Source organism: Marmota marmota, unplaced genomic scaffold (assembly GCF_001458135.2).
Source record: "Marmota marmota marmota unplaced genomic scaffold, marMar, whole genome shotgun sequence".
NCBI lineage: Eukaryota > Metazoa > Chordata > Mammalia > Rodentia > Sciuridae > Marmota > Marmota marmota.
Window position 1 is genome coordinate 95,938 of NW_025999925.1, and position 26,078 is coordinate 122,015.

Sequence of the window (26,078 nt, forward strand, 5' to 3'; positions counted from 1 at the left end):
TTCTGCATTACTGGGTTTTTTTTTGTTCATTTGTTTGTTTGGGGAGGGGATGCATACTATTTGTTTTTAAAAGACCAGGATTTAAAAAAAAAAAAAAAAGGCATTCTCTCCTTTTCAGTGTGCTAACTCCTTTCTCTAACAGTTCATGTAGGTTGGTGGTGGTGAAAGTGGGTCAAAAATTCTAATCTTAGCCAGGTGCAGTGGCACACGCCTATAAACCTCCCAGTGAAACTGGAGTTTGGAGATGAGACTCAATTCCCGCTGCCTCACCAATTTCCTCTGGGATTCTGTTTCACAAATTTTGAAGGATAAAAGCCACAGACAACTGGGCACAGTGGCACATACCTGTAACCTCAGCAGCTCGGGAGACTGAGACAGGAAGATCGGAGTTCAAAACCAGCCTCAGCAAAAGTGAGGCCCTAATCAATTCAGTGAGATCCTGTTTCTACATAAATTATTTGGCTCGGTGGTCAAGTGCCCTGAGTTCAATCCCTGGTGCCAGAAAAAAAGAAAAAAAAAAAAAAAAGCAACAATCACAGAAGGGAAGAGTAAAAGGAGCAGGACTTATTTAAGCAAGAAGAGATAGAACTCCCACCATAGGGGAGGGGGCCTGATAGCAAAAGAACCCATTTTGGTGTGCCAGCTTAGAAGTTTATATATGGTTCTGGACAGAATATAGAACAAAATCTATGTAAAATAGATATTAAAAAAGGCATCCTGGCTACCATTCGGGTTCACTTCCATCCTCTTTCCAGTAACTTCCAACTGGGTTCACCCTCACCTTCCAGTTTCTACCTCTGGGACAAAGGAATTGGCTGGAGGTATTCCCACAGGTGAGCCTCGAGGCTTTTTAATTTGAAATAGGCTTTGGTGATGCTCATTAATGTGTTTACTGGCTAGCTTCCAGGTGTGGTTGAATGAGGCCCATTATCCTGACTGCCTGGTCATTTTATTGTCTGTTCTGTTTTATCCTCATTTATCAGCTGCTTGGAAGGCTAAAGCAGGATGATTGCCAAGTTCAAAGCCAGCCTCAGCAACTTAGCGAGACCTTGTCTCTAAATAAAATATTTTCAAAAGGGCTGGGATATGGCTCAGTGGTTAAGTGCCCCTAGATTCAATTCCCAGTACCCACAGGAAAAAAAAAAAGAATCCTAATATTTGTCAACATTGATTTCTAAAGTTCACATAGTAAGAATATAGTTCTCTTATTTTCATTTCAAGCCTAATTAATGGAAGTCGTGTGCTTTAACATTTACATTTCTCCAGCTAAAGCAAATTATCTGGTTACAATTTAATACTATTTTAGATTTTTTTATATTCTATGTATCCAAGTTGGGACTTTTCTCTTTGGAGGTTATAGCATGACCATAAAGATTATTTCTTATGTAGCATCCCTCTAAGGAGATGTGAATTGAAAAATTCTCATCATTACTTATTTATAAACAGAATTTAAATTGTGAAATAAAAGTCCACAAGTGAATTCTGAAGACTTTCTAGACTTGGTGACAATTAGTCCCTTTCCATTGGCCTTCGGGACTGGGCACATTAGATCTTAACTGGATCAGCCATTCCCACAACTTTACTCTTGCTCTTGACCTAATGCTCCCTGTACCAGTTTGTGCCATGACTGTCAGACCAAAGAGAATAAGGGCAAAAGATTGAGAAGGAATGAAGGACTCTCTAAATGTGTCAAGAATCCCCTGAGTTCTCACACATAATTGGAACTGGGCACTTAGCAAGACCCTATCTCAAATAAAACAAAAAGTGCTGGTGATGGAGCTCAGTGGTAGAAGAGCACTTACTTAGCTTGCAAGAAGCCCTGGATTCAATCCTCAGTACAAAAAAAGAAGAAAAGAAAGAATAGGGTCCATTCGGGAACATTTTTACCTATAGATGACATCTCAGTGGGAGTAAATATGGAAGCACAGATATCATGTGTAAGACCATGATATTATTGAGTTGTATTTGACACTGTTTCCATTCCTGACTTCTCAAGACTCTGGTTAAAAAAAAAAAAAAGCCTCTGTTCTCTTGATTTCTATGACCTTTTGCTATCTTGGTTTTCCTCTAACTTCTCTAACTTTTCTCCCATTCAGTTCAGTTCTTTTTTAAGCAGGAGCTTTGTCTTCTAACAACTGCCCTTTAAATGTGGGCATTCTCTATTGCTCTATGGGGTTACCCCGGCAATTTCCTCCACTTGATAGTTTTATCTACAAACTATATGATTACAATTCCCACCTCATTCCCCTGCCCTGACATGAGAACCCTGAGATCTATCAAAACTGTTTCATTTCAACTCCCCTGAAATACACTAAGAACTTGTATCATTCCAATGCTTTTCATAGCCTAGCTATTTGTCTATCTTACTTTTATATATTCCCAAGAGAAGAAATAAAATTATGGCTTCTATTGTTCTTTCTTTAGACTTGAAGAATTTATGACTGCACATAATTATAATGCTTTTATCATCAGGTAATAAAATAACTTTAAAAAGTAGTTTAAACTTAATAAGAACATTTATTATCTCACACAATAAAGATTGGTTATTTCAGGGGCTGGGGTTGTAGCTCAGTAGTAGAGCACTTGCTTCACATGCGTGAGGTACTGGGTTCTATCCTTAGCACAACATAAAAAGAAATAAATGAAATAAAGATATTGTAAAAAAAATTATTAAAAAAATATTGGTTGTTTTTGTATTTCAACAATGTTATCAAGGACACAAAAAATTTTTTGCATCATATAATTTTTTTTAGAGAGAGAAAGAGAGAACGAATCTTTTTTTGTAGATGGACACAACACAATACCTTTATTTTTATGTGGTGCTGAGAATCGAACCCGGGTCCCGCCCGTGCTAGGCGAGCGCTCTACTGCTGAGCCATAATCCCAGCCCAACATCCTATAATTTTTCAATACAAGTAAGATTTTAATCTTATTGGGCAACCCAAAACACATTATTTTCCACCATAAATAGTATAACAAAGTCTTTTAAGATAAAATATGTTGCTGGGGATAGTAGCTCAGTGGTAGAACACTTGCCTAGCATATGTGAGACCCTGGGTTCAATCCCCAATGCAGAAAATAAAATCAAAATATAAAATATGTCCATCCTTCCCCCACCCTGACCTGGTGGCAATGTTCTGGATTTCAGGAGACCTGGATTTCATTCCTGTTCTCACTATCTCTCTCCCTCGTGCTGCAATGAATAAAATAAGAAATAAAATCATTGTCCTGCATCCTTACTGCCATAGGCTGTACCCTTGTCGGATTTCATAAGCTAAGCTAGATGATCTTGGTTAGTATAAGGGTGTAAGACCTCAAAGAAAATGAAGTGTGGACCACAACATCTTCTATGAAGCCATCTTCCATGAAACCTTCTCTTACAGCAATTATTGCATTTTCTTCTTTACTATTTGATTTATTTGATTGCTCTAGGAGAAAAATTAAAAAGTCCTTACACGTAAATCCATTTCTGGTTATTTAAATTAATGCATTCATTTGTTTTCCCTTTTCAACTGACTGTTGGGTTTGAAAGATATTTTGTTATATTTTTTTGTTGGTGGTGTTGTTTTAGTTATATATGACAGTAGAATGTATTTTGATGTATCATACATACGTGGAGTATAACTTCCCATTCTTGAGGTTGTTCATGATGTGGAGTACACTGATCGTGTATTCAAACATGAATATAGGAAAGTTATGTCTGATTCATTCTACTGTCTTTCCCATTCCCATCCTCCCTACCTTCCCTCCATTCCCCCTGTCCAGTTTGGTGAACTTCCACTCCTCCTGGCCCTCCATTGTGAGTTAGTATCCACATATCAAAGAGAACACTGGGCCTTTGATTTGGGGGGGTTGGCTTATTTCACTTAGAATGATAGTTTCCAGTTCCATCCATTTACCATCAGACACCATAATTTTGTTCTTCTTTATGGCTAAGTAATATTCTATTGTGTATATGTACCACATTGTTTTTATCCATTCATCTGCTGAAGGGCATCTAAGTTGGTTCCATAGCTTAGCTATTGTGAATTGAGCTGCTATGAACACTGAGGTGGTCACATCATTATATAGTATGCTGATTTTAAGTCCTTTGGGTATATGCTGAGGAGTGAGATAACTGGTTTAAATGGTGATTCCATACCAAGTTTTCTGAGGAATCTCCATACTGTTTTCTATAATGGTTGCACCAATTTGCAGTCCCACCAGGGGGACGTTCCATCCCAAACATTTTTTTTTTTTTTTTTGGTGGGGGGAGACTGGGAATTGAACTCAGAGGTGCTTTATCACTGAGCCACATTTGCAGCCCTTTTTATTCTATATGTTGAGACACAGCTTCACTAAGTTGCTTAGACTGGACTCAAACTTGTGATCCTCCTGGCTCAACCTCCTGAGTTGCTGGGATTGCAGGTGTGCATCACCACACCCTACCCAAGCAATTTCTTGCAAACTTGATGCCTTCCAATTCTCTTTACTCAGAGATTTATGGGCTACAGGTTGTAACTTAAAGGTCTTCCTGATTTCATCCCCACACACACACCCATAGTGAAGTCATGCCTGAGACATGAGTCACGACGTTGGCAGACACAGGGAGTTCCTCAGAACTGTGATAATCACAGCCAGGGCTTCTCGCTCACTTCAGGTCCTTGGGAATAGGGGGAGCCTTGCTAATTACCACCCCCAGAAATCAAGATAAGAGCATCCTGCTTACCTCATCTGCCTAGAAGGCAACTTTCAGATAAAAATTCTTTTTGTAGAAGATTCCTATTTCTCAATCCAGGAGAGGTTTGAGAAGAGAGGGCTCTGGGACATCGGGTGGGGATTGGGGAAGACAGACAAGGGCAGAGGGGGACTGCCAAAGGGCTTTCTCTCTAGATGTGGTCTTATCTTGGCTACAAAGTGGGGAAAGAAAGAAAACAGCATCATGACAGGTTGGAGCCCTGAGGTTTTGGCAGGACCCTTGCCTGGCAGAGTTCATTTCATTCTGGCTCCTTTGCTGGTGATCGTCTTGAATGCTTGGCCTTCAATCGCACCTCAAGAAATTCACCTTCTGTGTTCCTATCCAGGCCAGAAGACCAAAGAAAACTTCACGCTGAGGTTTGGCCTCCTTAGATCTACTCAGGAGATATACCTAATTTTCCATACATCTACCCAGATGCCAGTTTATGCCCATTCTCAAAAGATGCAGGTCCTCCTCAGATTGGCTAGTGCAGGGCAGGCCAAGCCCATGAGCCTAGGTGAAGGACTACTCTTGGCCTAGAGAGCTACATCTCAAAAGAAGACAAAAGTGGGTGGGGGTGGGGAGGAGTTGGTCAAAGAAAACAAAATTTTAGTTAAGAGGAATAAGTTCAGGAAAGCTATCGTACCTCATGATAACCTCGGTTAATAGAATGTATTATATATTTGAAAATTGCTGAGAGCGCAGATTTTAAGTTTCTCACAACAAAAATAATTTTTGTGAGTAATGCATATATTAAATAGTTGACTTATCCATTCTACTATGTATACATATGTCAAAACTCTTTATATATTCATATTCCATAAATACATGCAATTGTTACTTGTCGATTAAATAAATAGGACTGAAAGTGTAGCTTGGGGGTTAAAGCACATGCTTAGTATATATGCAAGACCCAGCATCACCAAAAAAATAACAAAATAAAAATAAACAGAGAAGTTCAGAGACAGGTCAGAAATATTTAATATAATAAATTATATCTTGAAGGAAAAAAATTAAAAATAGGTTCTGAAGACTGAAAACATCTCTCTCTCTCTCTCTCTCTCTCTCTCTCTCTCAAATAACCACTCTTTCCCACCTGAGAAATGAAACTAAGAAGGCCCAAACGGTAGAACTATAGGATGATAGACATTCTGGAGAAATAAGAACAAACAGGCAGGAACAGAAGGCACATGTGAAATGCCAGCATTGCCAAATGTTCCATGTGGTGAATCCTGTCAGAGTGAACACCCATGCACAGTCAGCCAGATCTGCATTGTGGTCTTCAGATCACCATAGGAATCCACATAGGAGAGCAAACTGGTAGGAATTTTAGCATTTCTAGTTGCTCCCCATAAATGCTAAATGAATAGTTGGACAACCAGAGTTCTTGGCCAGCCGAGTCCCTTTCATATCTTGTGGTAAGCTTTTCAAATTTCCAGTTTCAGATACAGTCAGTGAAACCCAGGCTGAGAAGGAAAATTTACAAACAACCTGGTTTCATCAACAAATAAATTACAGGGGAGAGAAAAGATGTTTAAGATTCAAAAGACAGCCAGTTGCAATGTTTGAACTTTAGATTCTGATTTTGAAAACCTAAAAAAAAAAAAAAAGAAAGAAAGAAAAGAAAGCAAGAAAGCACTCCACTGGGTTTGTTCTACATTAAAAAACTAAATAAACAAAATAAAAGTATTGTGTCCATCTACAACTAAAAATATTTTTAACAAAAGAAATATGAACACACAGGGTATTTAATATTAAGGAATTGGGGTTTTTTGTTGTTGTTAAGGTATGATCTTTTAAAATCTTTATCTTTTAAAGTAGAGACACAGAAGCATTTATAAGTAAAATAAAATGATTTCTGAGATTTGCTTCAGAATAAACAGGAATGGGGTGTGGATGGGGTAAAGCTGACCAAAGGTTGATCATTTGGGGGACTGAGTGGCGGAACTGTGGTGGTTCCTTCTTCAGTAATTGCAATCCTGTGTGAATACACAATTTTCCACAATGAAGTTTTTAAAAAGTGAAAAACAATTCCAATTGAATGAACAGAAACTGTCACTGGAATAAACAGTATTCTTGTCTATTTTGTTCTCTACAATATCCCTTAGGCCCTAAACCATGTCTTGGCACACAGGATCCTTGGTGGGCAAATATTGAATGATCGAACTATGGTCACTCAATTATTATTTGTATATCACAAACTAGACCTCATAAATTATGGTATATGCATAAAGTGGATGTCGTCATTTAAAATAATGAGGTCAGCCAGGTGCAGTAATACATCCCTATAATCCCAGCAACTCGGGAGGCCAACTCAGGAGGCTGAAGCAAGAGGATTGCAAGTTCAAGACCAGCCTGGGCAACTTAGTGACAGCCTTTCTCAAATGAAAATTAAAAGGGTTGGGAAAGTAGCTCAGTGGTAAAGTGCCCCTGGGTTCAAGCTCCAGTTCCAGAAGTAAATAAACAATTAAATTAAATAATGAAGTTACTATATAAATGCTGATATGGCAATAATGTACAAAATGTGTTCATATACACAGTGTGGTAGCCAGACTCCAGTATGGTCCCCAGTGATCTTCTTTAGTTATTTACATAGTCTCTTACATAGTCTCCTGACAAATTGAATTGCAGCTAGTTTATGTGACCAACAGAGCATGGTGGAGGTGACAGCGTGTGACCTCTGAGGCAAGGCATTCCAGGTTCCTCCTTGTTCTTCTGCCTCACTTGTTTTGGAGAAGCCAGCCTTCACATCTGAGGTCACTCAAGCAGCCCTGTAGAGAGGCCTATCTGGAGAGGAGCTGAGGCTTCCTGCCGACAGATGGCACTTGCCAGCCTGTGAGTCAGGTACACGAACACTGAATCCTCTGGCCCCAGAAAAGCATTTCAGCTGACAGCAGCTCCAACCAGTATCTTTTTATTTTATTTTTACTTGTAGATAACTTTATTTTATTTATTTTTAGGCAGTGCTGAGAATTAAACCTAGTGCCTTACACATGCCAAGCAAGTGCTCTACCACTGAGCCACAACTGAAGCCCTCCAACCAGCATCTTAACTGTTACTTATGAGATCCCAAACTGTTCCTAATCCACTACCACAGACATCATGAAAGTTAGTAAATGTTAGTATTGATTTAAACTACAAAGTCTTGAGGTAAATTTTATATATATATATATATATATATATATATATATATATATATATATATATATATATATAACTAATACATAGTATAACTCCTATTTTTAAAAAGCATATAGGTACACAGGCTTATTCATGAATAGAAAACATCTCATCACACAAGGGAGTAACTTGGTTCCAATGTAGGATGTGTGTGGGAAGGGGAGGGTTATGTTCATTCAGTCTATGCTCTTAAACATTCAAGATTTCATTCATTCATTCATTCATTTATTGGTACCAGAGATTGAACTCAGGGGCACTCAACCAAGGAGCCACATCCCCAGCCCTGTTTTGTATTTTACTTACAGACTGGGTCTCACTGAGTTGCTTACCACCTCACCGTTGCTGAGGCTGGCTTTAAACTCGAGATCCTCCTGTCTCAGCCTCCCAAGCTGCTGGGATTACAGGCATGTGCCACCACATCTGGCTATAAATTTCTTTTTTTTAATTTGGCCCTGGGGATTGCACCCACAGGTACTTTACCACTGTGCTACCTTCCCAGCGCTTTTAATATTTTATTTTGAGATATGATCTCACTAAGTTGCTGAGGCTGGCCTCAAACTTATGATCCTCCTGCCTCAGCCTTCTGAGTCACTGAGGTTACAACAATGTGCCACCATATCTGGCTTAAAGCTATTTTTCAAAAGTTGTAAGCAATGTAGAATTTAGAAAGGTAAGCAACACCTGGCATGGTGGTGCATGCCTGTAATACTAGTTATTTGGGAAGCTGAGGCAGGAGGATGCCAAATTCAAAGCTAGCCTGGGCAACGTGGCAAGACCCTGTGTTAAAAATAAATAAATAGATAAATAAATAAATAAATAAATGGGACCAGCCTGGAGATACAGCTCAGTGAAAGCACCACCAAGTCAATGCCTAGCACCTGACCTCCTCCACCCTCCAAGAGTTAAGTAAGCCACAATAGTGGCTCTTCTTAACCCTTCTTGTCTCTTGCATTGTCCTTGACTTTCTGACATTCTCAAGACTTTGCTTTGTGATGGGCTATGGTTTTAAGACTCTGAGTAGCCTGGACACTAGAGGGCTGGGTTTATTTGAGTTGTAGATGTACACAATACCTTTATTTATTTTTCTGTGGTACTAACATTCAAATGCAGTGCTTCACACCTGCTAGGCAAGCACTCTACCACTAGCTACAACCCCAGCCCCTGTTGCTATTTTTAATATCCATGTATTTCACTAAGACAATCAACCCCATCACTATACCACAGCTCAGATAAAAGTCCTGACTTAATTATTTATATATAATACTGCAGCAATGTTGCAATAAATGCTTGTGGAATGAATGAATGAACCACTCACACTGCTGCTGAATGCTGATGGTTTGCCTGGAGTTCACAATGTCTCTGAGCTGTGGTTTCTGCAGGAGGAGGTGGCCAGTAACTCTGGTCATGCTTAATCTCTCACCAATAAAGACAGAGGCTGGGAAACAGTCCATAGATTGGCCAACAAGCTTAAACAAGAGCAGTTCCTAGGCCAACAAGCTTAAACAAGAGCAGTTCCTACCCAAACCAGGAATTCTTCATATATTCCCTCAGTAAAGGTATTTCCTTGGTGTTATCTGAATGACTCCAAATATTTACATTAAAATATAACAACCATCTCTGAGAAGTCTCAAGGCCTGGTGTTGAGGTGATTTGATTTTCAGTCTCTAAGGACTTGTTTTGTTTTTTTCAGAACTGGGGACCAAGGGGGAGGACTAGACACACACCTTTCACTCATATGCAATCAGAAACCTCTCTGTGAGAAGACACACAAATCCCAGAGAAAACTTGGGGGACAGCAGTGACAACCTTTGATTCTGTAATATATTCCAGTCCACTCCTGGGCCTGCAGAGGGTTAAAGTTTCAGAAACAAAGTTGTAATCACTGAACTATGCATACTGATGAGACAATAGCCTCAGGCTTTTGAAATCTTGATAACCAGGAAATTAATTATAAATTCGAAACTCCTGCTGTGATTTAATGAAGTGATACACAAAAAGTGCCCAGTGAAACAATCCCAATCAACTCAGCTTAGCATTTGTGTCCTGAATAGCAGGACAGCAAATCTCCGTTCACTTTCAAAAGTAAGAGGAGCCTATTATAGTGAATGAGCCAGTGGAATGCAAAATATTCAAATGTTCAGATATTCTAGGACTTAGATCCTTCAGGAAAATCAGACTATATAACACAAACACAAGAAAAAAAGACAACTACAACCAAGGCACTTCTCTTCTCAGCCTCACTTTCTCCTACTTCCAATCAGGGTCCTAATTCAGATGGACCAGAAATTTCCCAAGCCACTTCTCCAAGACAAAAAAAGAATTGGTAATGCACACCTATAATCCCAGAAGCTGGGGAGGTTGAGGCAGGAGGATTGCAAGTTCAAAACCAGCCTCAGCATCTCAGTGAGGCCCTCAGCAACTTAGCAAGAACCTGTCTCAAAGGGGGAGAAAAGGGCTGGGGATTTGACTCAGTGGCTAAGCACCTCTGGGTTCAATTCCTGGTTTAAAAAAAAAAAAAAGAAAAGCTTTTATATTAGCAAATATGATTTTATTTCTCAAATCATTTCTTTTCTTGGGGATATAGCTCAGTTGGTAGAGTGCTTGCCTCACATGCACAAGTCCCCGGGTTCTAATCCCAGCAACACACACACAGAGAAAAAAAAAATCATTTATTCTCTCTCTCTTTATTTATTTATTTATTTTTTGTAATTCTGAGGATCAAACCCAGGGTCTTCTGTATGCTTAGCAAGCACTCTATTGCTGAGCTACACCCCCAGTCCATCTTTTACATCTTTTGATGTAAAAGAATATAGATTCAAAGGTTTGGTAAAAATGAACCAAGAAATGCACCTATTCTTTTTTTTGTTTTTTAGTTGTTGATAGACCTTTATTTTATTTATGTATTTATATGTGGTGCTGAGAATCGAACCCAGTGCCTCACACTACATGCCAGGAAAGTGCACCACTGCTCAGCCCCAGCCCCAGCCCCAAGAAATGCATCTATTCTTTTTATTATTATTTTTTTTTAAGGTGGACACAATATCTTTATTTTATTTTTATGTGGTGCTGAGGATTGAACCCAGTGCCTCACGCATGCCAGGCGAGGGCGCTACCACTCGAGCCACATTCCCAGCCTCTGCATCTATTCTTTAATAGGCACTTTTGATTAAGTTTTGGGGCATCCATACATGGAATACCACCTGGTTATTAAAATTAATGAGGTATAGTGAATGAATGTGTTTAAAAAAGAATAAATCTGTATTAGCTGATTTCTAAGTTAATTATATGTGCATATATATGTATACATATACATTCTTTTTCTTTTAAAAAATTTTTTGGTGCTGGAGACTAAACACAGGGGCACTTAACCACTGAGCCACATCACAGCCCTCTTATTTTTTTAAGAGACAGGGTCTCACTGAGTTGCTTAGTGCCTCACTTTTGCTGAGGCTGGTTTTGAACTTGCGATCCCCCCTGCCTCAGCCTCCTGAGCCACCAGGCTTGGCTTACATATATATTCTTTGTGTGTGTGTGTGTAGTGCTGGGGATTGAACCCAGGGCCTTGTGCATGAGAGGTAAGCACTCTACCAACTGAGCTAGGTCCCCAGCCCACATATACATTCTTAATAGTATAATATACCTATACCTATATTTTCCATTAAAAAATTATTATAGAATTCAGTTCTATCAGGGAAATAAGAATGGTTATGAGCAGTAAATTAGAAATTTTTTGATTTTGTTCTGTTGGATTTTTTTTAAATCATCAGTATATATTATAAAAATGACTAATAAAGAAATCCAAATACCAAAATAGTTTCATCCACTGGACTGGCCTATAGAAAGTCTGTGGGGCTTCTGTGAAGCCTTTTATCCTGTGTTCACCTTTCCATTTCTCACCTGTGGAGAATAGGAGGACAACCTCAAAGGCCTGCTATGAGATTCAAAGCAGAGCACAGGCAAAGAAAACTAAGGTTAAATGGTACTGAAAGGAAAAAAAAGGCAGAGCAGAAAAGAGATGTCAATAATCACAGAAAAGAGTGTTCCCTGCCTCACCCTTAAGGGAGTATGCTCCAAGACCCCCAGTGGATGCCTAAACCCCATATAAAGTAGTTTGTTCCTAAGCACATATAACTATGATAAAGTTTAATTTATAAATTAGGGTACAGCAACTAAAAATAGAACAATTATAACAATATACTTTAATAAAAAAGTTATATGGTGGTGGTCTCTTCTCTCTCCTCCCTCAAAATATCTTTACATATTTTCACTTAAAAGAAACATTCATGGGCTGGGGTTGTAGCTCAGTGGTAGAATGCTTGCCTAGCATATGTGGGTTCGATCCTAAGCACCACATCAAAATGAATAAATAAAATAAAGGCATTGTGTCCATCTATACCTAAAAAAATATTTTTTAAAAAAAAGCATTCACGAGCGCTGGGAATGTGGCTCAAGCGGTAGCGCGCTCGCCTGGCATGCGTGCGGCCTGGGTTCAATCCTCAGCACCACATACAAAGATGTCGTGTCCGCCGAAAACTGGAAAATAAATATTAAAAAGTTCTCTCTCTCTCTCTCTCTAAAAAAAAAAAAAAATCATTCACTTTGTGGCTCTTATTAATGAAGGATTACTTGAACACAAGCAGGAGATCCTGCAACTGATAGCCCACATGAATCTGATCGCTGAAACACAACTGGGTAGTGCATACTGCTTGGATTCCCTGGACAAAGAGATGATTCATGACAGCACAAGATTTCATCACGCTACTCAGAATAGTGTGCAGTTTAAAAAATTATGTATTGCTTGTTCCAGAACTTTACATTTAATACTTTCAGACTACAGTTTGATCATGGATAAGTATGGAAAGTGAAAATCCGGATAAGGGAGAATAGGAATGCTGGAATGGTGAAAATACAACATAATATTTGTGAGTATTTATGAGTGCATAAATGTGTCCAATATTTTATCCTCATGATTTTATGGGGAAGAAATATTATTCTCATTGTAAAACTGGAATAACCTTCTCTAAAGTAACAAAAACCTCCGTAGGACCTGCACTCAGCCACTAGGCTGTGCTGCTTCTTCAATAAAAATTAAACAATGGGATTTTTTCCCCCAATCAGATCAGCAAAATTTCAAAAGATTGATGGCATCAAATGTAGATAAGCATTTCAGGAAACAAGTACAAATTTAGTATTTTGATAGTAAGAAGAATCCTGACTCAGCACAGTGGTGCACACCTGTAATCCTAGATTGCAAGTTCGAGGACGCCTCAGTAACTTAGCCAGACCCTGTCTCAAAAAAAAGGAGGGCTGGGGATGGGGATGTGTCTCAGTGGTAAGTGCCCCTGAGTTCAATCCCCAGTACTAAAAAAAGAATACTAAAAGCAATTCAGCAAAATAGCACCCAGCACAAAACATCCTCCACCCATGCTGGGGATGGAACTGAGGGTCTTGGGCATGCTAATGCAAGTGCTCTACCACTAAGCTATACCCAGACCCCAAAAATAGGTATCTGACTTTGGACTTGGTTTTTATACTTCCAGAAACTTATCCTACAAACTAATTTCAAAGATGTCTATACACCAATGTACAATGCAGTACTGTTTTAATGCCCCCCCCCCAAAAAAAGGAGTCTGTATCCTTTAAAAATGGAAGTCAATCTCTAGAACCAGGTGTGGAAAGAATTCTAAAACATACTAAGTGAAAAACAACTGCCACAAAGGAATAGGTACAATATTCTTTATGAAAAAATATGGTATAAACATGCGAAGGTTTGCTCTCTAGCATAGCTCCCCCCCCAAAAAAAAGTCACATTGTTTCTTCTTGGAAGAGTAAGGCTGTTGCTTCTTTCTCCTCCTCCCTCCTTCAAACAAACAAAGCAAAATCATAACTCAGAAAGAAGTTGTAGAAAAAGGATCACGTGTTATTTATCAATCAAAACAATCATAAAACAATTTTTAAAGTCACAAATACAACAGGTATATAAAGTCAATCTGGAGTCAGGTACTTCTTTTATTTATTTATTTATTTATTTAGTAGGTGTAGTTGGACACAATGCCTTTATTTTATTTACTTATTTTTATGTGGTGCTGAGGATCAAACCCAGGGCCTCACATGCACTAGGCAAGTGCTCTATTGCTGAGCTACAACCCCAGCCCCAATGGTCTTCTTAAATATGCTGCAAATTCTTGTACATCCCTGCTACTTTCCAAACAGATGTGGTTCAAACCCTATGGAGACTCTGCAATTTCATAGCTCGTAAGAGGTGAACAAAACTCACAATAAATAAACCAACAATTTTTTAAAATACTAAGTGGTAAATGCTATTTTTAGTTATAAAACACTCTTACTCAGACTAAAGTTAGTAAAAAGTTGTACAAAATTTGTATTTACACGTTGAAGATCCTCATCGTATTTTTCTTGAATAGTAATACACACAAGAACTCAAAGGATCAATAAAGAAATAACTGAAAATCCCAATAAGTCAACCAGGAAATTTCATTATAAGCTAAACACAAAAAGGCACCAAACATTTTTTTTTTTTTTTAATTTTTTATACCAGGGATTGAACTCAGGGGTGCTTAACCATTGAGCCACATCCCCAACCTTTTTAAAATTTTGAAACAGATCTCGCTAAGTTGCTTGGGGCCTCACTTTGAACTTGCAATCCTCTTACTTCAGCTTCCCAAGCTGCTGGGATTACAGGTGTGAGCCATAGCACCCAGCACAAAACATTCTTACAGACTTTTCTTTTTAGAAACTATTTTGGCACCTTGTCAAGTGGTAGCAAAGCTCAGTTCAGTAGTTCTCATATTCAAGTGCAAAAATATTACAATGTTTATAAAATGTCCCTGTTCCCATCACCTGAGCTTTTGTCATGGAAACTGAGGAACTTATACTTTTAACAAGATCCCCAGTGATTTTAATGAAGTGCACAAGAATGCTGCTCCCTGAACATTTGAATTCTATCGCCCAACCCAAGCTCACTGCTCACTATTGGTTAGAAATCAGACTCCAACCAGCTTTACCTTGTTAAGTTTCCTCATTTGCAAAGTCAATCAGACTGATGCTCTCTGAAGGCCCTCAAGCCCTAACAAGGCTAAGATGGACCCCAAATGCAGAAGAAATAGTTTCAGTTTGTAGAAGAAATAAGTTTCAGATAGAAACCTAGCCTTCACACCAGGTGCAGTTTTTGCAGGTAACTGGGTTCCTGTCTTTCCACTATCTTCTGCATCTTGCTCTGTCAGTTCAGTTTTTAGGACATTTGAGTAGGAGAATTCTGACATACATTTATGTTAATGTGGGAGGCTTTTCTCATGCAAACAAGGAAGCTTCCAGCAATCCTGGGAGAAGCTACACAGACAATAGCCTGTGCTAAGCCCTGCTTGTTTAAGAAATAAACAGCCACCTCCCCACATCAGTAAGCAGGCTCCACAGCTCCTGTAAAACTCCATTTGTAGAGCTGGAAAACTCAATAGGAAGTTTTAACACTTGTTGAACTTGAAGAATAAGAGCTGGATTTCCTGGAGAATTTCTTGGAGGTGAGGGATACTTGCATTCGCTTCACAGTTCGGACACTCCGACAAAGGAGAGCATTCTTCACATGATCCCTGAAATCTTGTGAAACAAAGTAATAGACAAAAGGGTCAATGCAGCTGTTGAGGGTGGACAGGCAGAGGGCTACAATGTACAGCGCATAGACATGGCTCTGGCCTTGGCTTTTAATCAGGAAATAATGCACCACGAGCAGAAGGTTACTGGGAGTGAAGCAGATCAAGTACATGGCCAGGACAGTGACAATGAGTTTGATGGCCCTCTTCCTTTTCTTTTCCGAGTGTTCATCCATGGCAGAAGATTGGAGCGTTCTGATCATGAGCACATAGGCAGAGGCTGTGAGGAAGGCTGGGAACATAAAGACTCCAATGGCTAGAGAGAGGAAGTAATTGAACATGTCCCCCACCAACACCTCCTCCGGCAAAACATCATGACAGGTCGTGATGTTAAGGGCTGGGATGTAGATGGTCTGCTTCATGACATACAAGGGGATAGTGACCAGCAATATCAGCAGCCATATTCCCAGGGAGACACCAATAGCAATGTTTGCACTCTTCCTGGTGTGTACCATGGGGTTCACGATAACCCAATACCTTTGCACGCTGAGGCAGGTCATGAAGAGAATGGAACAGTACATATTGCCATAGAAAAAGCCAATGAGCACCTTGCAAAGAGATTCCCCATAGATCCAGTTGTTGCCATGTATGTGGTAGGCAATCTTCAGGGGAAACCAAATAACAGAGAGGAGGTCTGCCACGGCCAGATTAGCCATGTAAATCACAGCAGGGTGCTTCTTCTTTGTTCGGAAGAGAAAGACCCATAGGGCTATGCCATTACTTGGTAAACCAACCACAAATACAGTTGTGAAGACAATTGGAAGAAAGACAGTAGTGAGCTTTCCAGTGAGGAGAGACGTGGAAAACTCATCCACAGAGAAGTCTGGTTCCACTGTAACTCCTTTTCCAGTGACTGAAGGGGGCTTATTATGCTTCCCAATAAGACTTCTTCCTTTAGAGGTTCTATTGGATCCTGTGTGAGAAAAGCAGACAAGGGTTATTGCTGAATTAAATGCTTCAGCAGGAAGTCTAGTTTGCTTAAATGAAAATATTTAGAGGAAGACAGAAATATAATATTAGAATATTATACAAAATGCTTATAAGGGCTTTCTTTGGGTGAAGGCATTTTTTATTGAGAGTTGTGAAGCACACATGGGAAACTTGATATCAAGAAAAGATTTCTTGAAAAAAAATGACAGTTATTTCAATTTATTTTTAAAAACTGCATACTAGCTAGATGTGGTGGCATGTGCCTGTAACCCCGATGACTTGGAAGACTGAGGCAGGAGGATCCAAGTTCAAAGCCAGCCTCAGCAACTTAGTGAGGTCCTGCCTCAAAATAAAAAATAAAAAATAAATAAAAATAAAAAAGGTCTGGGGATGTGGCTTAGTGGTTAAATACCCTGGGTTCAATCCCAGGTACAAAAAAAAAAAACTGTGCCTACTCATTAGTTCTTGATTATTCTTACTCATGTGCCTTCATGGGTCAACTAGTAAAAATCAGTTTAGGATCATGAAGTAACTGCTTTATGAACACTTGTGTAAGACAGAAGCCCTACCATGACATCAGGTTTCTAATTGTTCATTTTGTAATGGCTGTCTATCCTACTCTGGCCCTGAGCCAGGATCCAGCCTAGCCTTCAGTCAAGCCCTATGCCAGAGCTTGGCAAGGAAGATTCCCAGGATTACAAGGGACATTCCCTCTCCACCCACAAGGAGGGCAGGAATTCCCTTCTTCTGTGCTGGTTTCCTGGAGACCTTTCCATAGCTGCTTGCTGGCAGGCAAGTTTTTGAAGCTCAAGATCACTGGAACAGTGATACCAAGTTTGTGTTCTCATTTTCAAGATGTAACATACCAATTTTTAACAAATTACGCCTCTTCCCTTACATTATGAATTTAACAATAAAACTCATAAACAAGCCATGCATGATGGCATGTGCCTGGAGTCCCAGCCCCTCTGAGGCAGGAAGATTGCTTGAATCCACGAGTTGGAGGCGGGCCTGGCAACATACTGAGACCCTCTCTCAAAATAAACAAAAAATCCAACAAACAAACACATCCACTCTTCATTCCTCCCCAAACAAATGCTCTTGGACCTTAGGAGGAAATGAGAACAATGCAGAATTTTACTTTAATTATAAAAAACAGTAGGCCTCCACCATGCAGAGACACGTGTACCATAATATTATACCCAGGAAGGATATTATATCTCTAGTGAGTTCACCTGATAATTCTTATGTTCAGCCACCACTTTTCCTCCTTGTATCTTTGCACTTATGTTCAGCAAAATTACTCACTTCCCAAGGCTTCCCTATGTAGGACCAACAGTGGGTAGCCTGGGTGGAGTGTTGGAGGTTACAGAAGTCAGTATTTCAGTTTTACTTAGTTTTGAAAAAAGGTAGTTTCCCCAAAGAAATGTCTGGGTCATAATTTTCAGAATTGTGAAGATTACCTTATTTAGAAAAAGGGTCTTTGCAGATATAATTAGGGATCTTGAGAAAATTATCCTGGATTATCTAGCTAGGCCCTAATCCAGGACAAGTGTCTTTTTAAGAAGGGGAGATTTGAGACAAAGAAGAAGACATAGTAGAAAGTAATGAGAGAATGGAGGCAAAGACTGGAATAATGCCATAGTATAAGACAAAGGACACCAAGGAATGCCTAACAACCACCAGAAACCAGAAAAGGGAAGAAACAGATTCTTCTCTAGACCTTTTGAAGGGAATGTAGTCATCCCAACATCTTGATTACAGACATCCAGCCTTCCAAAACTATGAGAGAATATTTTTTTGTTTTATGCCATCAGTTCATGGAAATTTATTATGGCAGCCTCAGGAAACTCATACACTTATGACAGACCTATCTCTATTGCTTCAATTTCTTCTTCTTTTTTTTTTTTCTTGGTACCAGGCATTGAACCCAGGTGTACTTTACTGCTGAGCTACATCCCAAGCCCTTTTTATTTTTCATTTTGAGGCAGGTACTCACTAAATTGTTTAGGGTCTTGCTTAGAGCCTTGCTAAGTTTCTGAGACTGTTCTTAAACTTGTGACCCTCCTGCCTTAGTCTCCTGAGCCACTGGGATAACAGGTATACACCATTATGCCTGACTATTTCTTTTATAACTTTCCAAAATGAGTTTTTTTGTTTGTTTTTAATTGTAGATGGACAGAATACCTTTATTTTATTTATTTATTTATTTATTTTTGTGGTATCAGGGATCGAACCCAGGGCCTCACATGTGCTAGGGAAGCACTCTACCACTGAGCCACAACCCTGTTCTCAAAATGAGTTTTTGAATTTTAAAAAAAAAAATTATCTTATGTATTATAGTGTCCTTCAAATACTGAACTCTTACCCCATGTAGCTCAGTGATAATGTATTCTCGGTTCAATCCTTAGTACCAAAAGAAAAAAAAAAAAGATAACCAGACATCTTGAGCCTCTAAGGAAACATGTACCTTCTTGTTACCTTTTTGGTAACCCTACCAAAAAGGAACCTGATTTCATTGTCCGAGTCCATCTGGGCTGCTATGACAGAGTACCAAAGAATGAGTGGCTTATACACAATAGAAACTTATTTCTCACTGTTCTGGAGTATGGAAATCTGAGATCCCGGCCCCAGCATGGTAGAGTTTGAGGGCCCTCTTCCAGTTGCAGATTTTGGCTGTATCCACGCACCACAGAAAGGGGGAGCTAGTTCTCCAGCCTTTAAGGGCACAAATGGCATTTATATATGACTCTTGCCCACCCTGATCTTATTATCTCTCAATGGCCCACTTCCTGATACCATCCCACTAGGAATTAGATTTCAACATGTGAATGGGGGTGGGTTCAAACATCCAATCCATAACACCAGTTCAGCACCTGAATCCAATTACCAAATTAATGGAAATAAAGAGGCTAATGGGAAATGTTAAATAACACCCCAAGAAGATAGTCAGATTTGGGGAATTGCTACTGGATAAAGGACAATGTTTCTTCAAAGTATAAATTGTAAGGCAAAAAAAAAAATAAGAGAAAAAGAAATGTAGAAGTGAAATTAAAAGATTTTAAAAAGGGAGTGGGACTGTAACTCAGTGATAGAGCACTTACCTAGCATGTACAAGACCCTGGGTTCATTCTCCAGCACTGCTAAAAAATGATTTAAGATACATGTCACATAATATATGCACTTTATTTAGATGTTGATTCAAAGAAGCCATTAAAATAACATTTATGAGGCCATTAGAAATTTGAACCCTGAGTATTTGATTATATTAATAAATTATTGGCAGACAGATGTGGTGGCATATGCTTGTAATCCCAGTAACACAGGAGGCTGTGGCAGAAGGATTACAAGTTTCAGGCCAGCCTGGACAATTTTAACAAGATGCTAGACCATGCCTCAAAAGAAAATAAAAGTGAAGGGAGGCAGGGACTGAGGATATTGTTCTGCAGTGGAGTGATTATCTAGCATATGTGAGGCCCTGGGTTCAATCTCCAGCACAGTTAAAAAAATAAATAAATAAAGGTGGCGGGCAGGGGGTTGTTAATAGGTATAATGATGGTATTACATATATGTTTGAAAACAAATCCCTTATCTTTAATGAATACATTATAAAATATTTTAAGATGAAATTTGATCTGGGATTTATTAAAAAATCACAGGGATTGTTGGGCCTCTCGACACAGCTGGTGGGAGTGTAAAACGGTATAATCACCATGGAAAATTATCTGGCATTCTTCAAATGGTTAAATTGAGTTACTATATGACTCAGCCACTTACACCTAGGGAATATATCTAAGAGAAGTGAAAACATACGTCCATTCAAAAACTTGTTCATGAATATTCATAGAGCAAACATTATTCATAGTAGTAAAAAATGAAAACAATCCAAATGTCCATCAACAGATGAATACCACAGATGAATCAAGAGAGAAATATCCATACACTGGAATGTTACTTGGCAATGAAAAGAAATGAAGTATTAGCAGGGCAAGGGGTGCATGACATCATCCCCAGGACTCTGGAGGCTAAGGCAGGAGGATTGCCAAGTTCAAGTTCAAGCCCAGCCACAGCAATTTAGCAAGACCCTGTTTCAAAATAAAAAATAAAAAGGTCTGGGGATGTGGCTCAGTAGTTAAGCACCCCTGGGTTCAATCCTCAGTACCAAAAAAAAAAAAAAAAAAAAAACATAGAAATGGAGCATTGTAGCTGGGCATGGTGGTGGGTGGCATTGCCTGAAGTCTCAGCACTCCAGAGACTAAGGCAGGAAAATCCCTTGAACCTAGGAGTTAAAGACCAGCTTGAGCAACACAGCAAAAAAATAGATAAAAAGAAAAATGAATGAAGTATTAATACAAGCTATGACATAATTTTGAAAAAATTATGCTAAATAAAATATCAGTCATAGAGAACCAAATATTGTGTGATTCTATTTATATTAAATGTCTAGAATAGACAAACCCATAGAGACTAGCTTAATGGTTGTCAGTGACTGGAGATGGGGAGTTTTAGACAGCTAAGTTTTTTGGGGGGATAATAAAAATGTTCTAATATTGTGGTGAAGGTGCACAATCCTATGAATCTACTAAAAGTCATGGGTGAATTGTATGGTATGGAAATCTTAATAAAGCTATTAAAAACTAACCCAGAGCTGGGCCTGGTGGCACACCCCTACAATCCCAGCGACTCGGGAGACTGAGGCAAAGGACAGCAAGTTCAAGGCAAGGCTCAGCAACTTAGTGAGGCTCTAAGAAACTTAGTGAGACCCTAAGAAACTCAGTGAGACCCTATCTCAAAAATAAAAAGGGCTGAGAATGTGGCTCAGTAATAAAGAGTCCCTGGGTTTAATCCCCAGTACCAACAACAAGAAAAAAACTAACAAACCCAGAGAGGAGGGGTGAGAAGTGGGTATAGACAAAACAAGTTTGGCCAAAAGTTAACAATCATTTAAGTTGTATGATAGGCACATGAGATTCATTACTAATATTCTATTTCTATGCAGTTAAATTTTTCCATAAAAAAACCAGCACATATCAATGCAGAAGGTTCATGTGAAAAGAGACTAAAAAAGAGGACTCATGCGGTATGTATATTTACTGCATCATTATTCAATATAGGAAATAAAAAATGTTAATATCAACATCTACCAAAAAATGTCACAATAATTTGTGACATTTACAGTACCCTTATAAAAGTATGGACACATTTCTATAGGTTGGCCATGAATAGATTTACTAGGTAAAATTAAAAAAATTATAGGACAGTATTACAATACTGTCTTCCTATTGCTATATTATTTGTGTATAGATAATTCTAGTTGACACTGGACCCACTCTTCCCACCAAATCAAGATAAAACAAGTACTTTGTGTTAACCTTCTTCTTCTTATCCCCTCAACCCAAATGTTCTTTTGCTCTCAACCTTTGGGAGCACAGGCTGAAAAAAAAAAAAAAGATTTCAACTGTTGGGTACCCTTCTTAAGCATCTTTTAGAAAATGATCTTTTAGAACATTTCCCCCGCTGCTTAGAGGCTGAGGCAGGAGGATCATGAGTTCAAAGCCAGCCTCAGCAACTTAGCAAGGCCCTAAGCAACTTAAAGAGGGCCTGACTCAAAATAAAATATAAAAAAGGGCTGGGGATGTGGCTCAGTGGTTAAGCACCTCTGGGTTCAATCTCTGGTACCAAAAAAGGAAAGAAAAAGAAAATAGAAAATCTCCAAAGTGTTCTTTCAGGATAAAGTGTTTTCTTGAACAGCTGACCAGCCAATAAGACATTAAGAAGTTAAATACAGATTTCATGAAACATCACCTATCAAAGTTAATTAATAACTCCAAGGCAAACAAAAGGGATCAAGCACAAATTTAAAGCCTCGTCTTCATGTTCATTACTCTCTTCTCTTATGTTATAAATCATTGAAAATATTCCATGTGTCTATCAACAGAAGACTAATTTTTAAAAGGATGATATGAAGATGAGAATGAATGTCAGGAGTGGTTATTTACACTGAGGTTGGGATGATTTTATTAAATATTTTCCTGTTTTCATTTGTACCCTACAATGACTACATATTACTTTTACAATTAAAAGTTCTCTGTACAGAGAACTGAAGTTCCAGTCTCCAAAAGAGAAATGGAATGACTGAAACACAGGGGTTCTTTCGGGCTTGGGGCATGGTATAAAGAATAAATGTCTAATAGAAGCTGACTAAGTACCGCACTGCCTCTGACCAGCAGTCATTCTTCGCAAGTCCCCTCACTTCATTCTTCCTTTGATGTTTACTAAGGTTGTTTAGGTGAGAAGACTGGGACAGATGAGATGATGGAAGCTATGGCAGTGTCCCTGGCTTTCAGGAGTCTATGTCCCGGTGGGGAGACAGATATATATATCACATTTTAATGTATATATATACCACATTTTCTTTATCCATTTATCTACTGTATTTACACAAATAATTATTCACAACAATTGTGAGAGAAAAGAGAGGGTTGCTGGAGTGTTTTCCTTGACTTGCTCCCTCCCCTATCCATGGTCCTCTATCTACAAAATGAGGTTATTCTAGGCTAGTTCTTTTCTATGATGCAGCCTTTTGGAGTGAGGCTTTGGGGAAGAAAATCAAATCCAATCTGCCCTTTAGAAAACTGGGGAGCACATAGAAGGACCAAGCTAAAAGAAAACAAGCAAAGAGCAGAAAAGTTTTGATGATACTCTATTTTGTATCAAAGTCAGTTTAATTGCAGGTTGGGAGGAAAGTCTCCTGTTACTTAAAGAACCCAGGAAAGTTAAAACTGCGAAGGAGGACAAGTGTGCAGGAGAAATAAAAACCATGGTGCAATATTAAATAACTCTGGTTAACAAATAACTTGATTTTTCTTCATGGTGAAGTCAAGTTCACCTTATACTGCAGGTAAACTCTTATAATCTCCATCCCCAGTCTCACTCTGAAAACAATAATAAGTCAAATAATCAGGGATGTTTCCTTCAGAATTATCTGAATCATAGTGTTGAATCATCTACATTCACATTTTCAATTTTTTTATTCTAATTTGTAATACATGACAGCAGACTAATTACAATTTATATTACCCATATAAAGCACAATTTTTTATATCTCTGGTTGTACACAAAGTATATTCACACCATTTGTGTTTTCATACATGTACTTAGGGTAATGATGTCCATCTCATTCCACCCTTATTTCTACCCCCATGGCCCCTCCCTTCCCCTCCAACCCCTTGGCCCCATCTAGAGTTCCTCTAATCGTCCCATTGTTCCCCCTCCCAACCCCACTATGAATCAGCCCCCTTTATCAGAGAAAACATTTGTTTTGGGGGGATTGGCTAACTTCACTTAGCTTTATATTCTCCAACTCCATCCATTTACCTGCAAATGCCATGATTTTATTCTCGTTTATTACTGATAATATTCCATTGTGTGTGTGTGTGTGTATATATATATATATATCACATTTTCTTTATCCATTTATCTACTGAAGGGCACCTAGGTTGGTTCCACAATTTAGCTATTGTGAATTGTACTGCAATAAACATTGATGTGGCTGGTCCCTGTAGTATGCTGTTTTTAAGTACTTTGGGCAAATGGGTGCAGCCAATATGGAAAGCAGTATGAAGATTCCTTAGAAACCTGGGAATAGAACCACCTTTTGACCCAGCTATCCCACTCCTCATTCTACCTTCACATTTTTAAAGTCTGCATACATTAACCTTTGCTCCTGGGTTTTAAGTTTCCAACTTTAAAAGAAAGGCAAATGGAGAGGCACTAATAACAGTTTCAATACTCCCCCCAAATGAATAAATGCCTTTACTCTTATACTGAACAATAAAATGTGTATCAGTGGTGCAATTTTCAAACTTAGATCAAAACACTCTTTTCTGTAACTCCAGAAAGAAAAGAATCACATTCTACAGTCTAATTCACTGTGATTCGCTCTTTTTTACAATGTCTTTTATGTAGAGGATAAAAGTGTGAAACTGCCTTTTACAGCACATCTGCAAATTGCTCAGGGAAATTCAAATCTCCCTTTACCTATGGGAGGCAGTCTCCAAACAGAAGTACCTCAGTCAGCATCACACCCCTAGAGACCTGCTCAGCCAGAGAGAGATTGTACTTCTAGCAGCGCTAGTTAAAACACCCCCGGAACAGCCCACCCATCAAACCCGGGCGCCAAGCACAAGTTGGCCCCAGAGCACCGCCCTGCACAGCTCCCTTACTCTTCTGTTCCCAGGGCTGGCAGCCTCAGGCCTACGGACCTGGGTAGCCCCCAGCCTGCCCTCTGAATGGCATGGAAGGGCCAGGAATTCCAGCCAAAAGGTTACCTAGTCGAACATAAAGCAAGATCCAAGAAATTCCACTTGTAAATCTACCTGACACCCAAACGGCCTGAAAGTCCGACCTGCTTTTCTACGCAGGTCATCCATCGCTGGGTCTTGGACATTATGGAGCAGACCCCAAAGAAAAAGTTGCAGTGGTTAGAGGGGGGTTCAAAAAGCGAGACAAAAGGCTCCAGGCCGGGGGCTCCCACCCACTCCCCGATGCCCTGAGCCATCAACTAGCTAATCCACGGGCCCCGCGGGACCAGCCCAGAGGAAGTCGCCAGAGTGTGCGAAAAGCTACTAATGACTTAAGTGTTTGCAAAAGAACTAACCCAAGGGAGCAAAGGCCGAGTTCTCAGCGTACCTTTTAGAAGCAGGCACTCCTTTCCTGTCTGCCCTTCCCTTCTCCACACCAATACCTGCGAATTTAAAGTGCCCCGTCCAAGACCCTCTCCAATAAGTGAGTAAGTCCCTGAGGCCACCTCTGCCTTCAGCCGGCCTCCACCGACTTCAGTCACTCCTAGATGTCCCTCCGATGGGTCCTCCAGGTGCAGGGATCCCCCCATTATAGCTACTAAGAGACTGAGGGATTCGCGGGGTAGTAATGGGGGCAGCAAGCTGTTGGTGTACTAGTCCCGCTCCCACCACCTGCCCAGAGTGCCCCAGACTCCAGCTCCTCAGCCGTAGGAGCCCTCCTAGGCTTAGTTTCTTACCTCGGGTGGTCTGACTGCAGGAGGCAGAGGCCGCCAGCAGGATGGCGCCCCCCAGCAGCCACATCATGCTTCGACTTCGCATCCTTCCAGCAGCTCCGACGCCGGGCGGGGAATCCGCCGCTACTGATTTGAAACTCAGTGTCACACTCGATACACCCACAAAGCCCCTATTTCACTTGCCTCTAATCAGAGACTCTGCGCGCGCTTCCTCAGGTCCGGATCAGTTTCACTGAAACCCGAGCTGTTGAGCGCACCTGAGAGACGCCACGCCCTGGGACCGGAACGCTCACCTCGGCCCCGCCCCTTCGAACCTTTGGCACCGAGTCCCCGCCCCCGGCCACCTGGCCAGGGACTGCCTCCCGCCTACTCTGGGTTGTCTTGGCTTGCCAAGGTCTCAGTCACTGCGGGAATCTACGGCCAGACGAATTTGGGCGGGTGAGGTGGTTGCATTGGAATGCAAATGACAGGAAGGCTGAGACCGCGCGGGTCCTTCCGGACTTGGGCAGTGCTTGGAACTACCTTTAACCTTTAATCGTTCCTAGAG

General features: G+C 39.9%; 1 protein-coding gene across 5 annotated transcripts in view; it reads right to left on the bottom strand.

Moving 5' to 3' along the window:
- The window catches only part of F2rl1 (F2R like trypsin receptor 1), a 32,258-nt gene extending 6,425 nt beyond the window's left edge, over positions 1–25,833 (bottom strand). Inside the window, exons 1-4 of one of the 5 annotated variants that reach the window (XR_007346387.1) lie at positions 25,535–25,833; positions 19,599–19,637; positions 14,549–16,477; positions 8,415–8,449 (exon numbers count right to left, since the gene is read on the bottom strand). Coding sequence is in view for 3 of the 5 variants with exons in the window: in XM_048800115.1 (XP_048656072.1) it covers positions 15,366–16,477; positions 19,599–19,637; positions 25,535–25,616 (1,233 nt within the window). In the remaining 2 variants the exon portion in view is untranslated. Of the gene's footprint in view, positions 1–8,414; positions 8,450–13,796; positions 16,478–19,598; positions 19,638–25,534 lie in introns of those variants that run through there. The other 4 variants (XR_007346388.1, XM_048800116.1, XM_048800115.1 and 1 more) reach the window with 4 other exon arrangements.
- Positions 25,834–26,078: the final 245 nt, after the last annotated feature.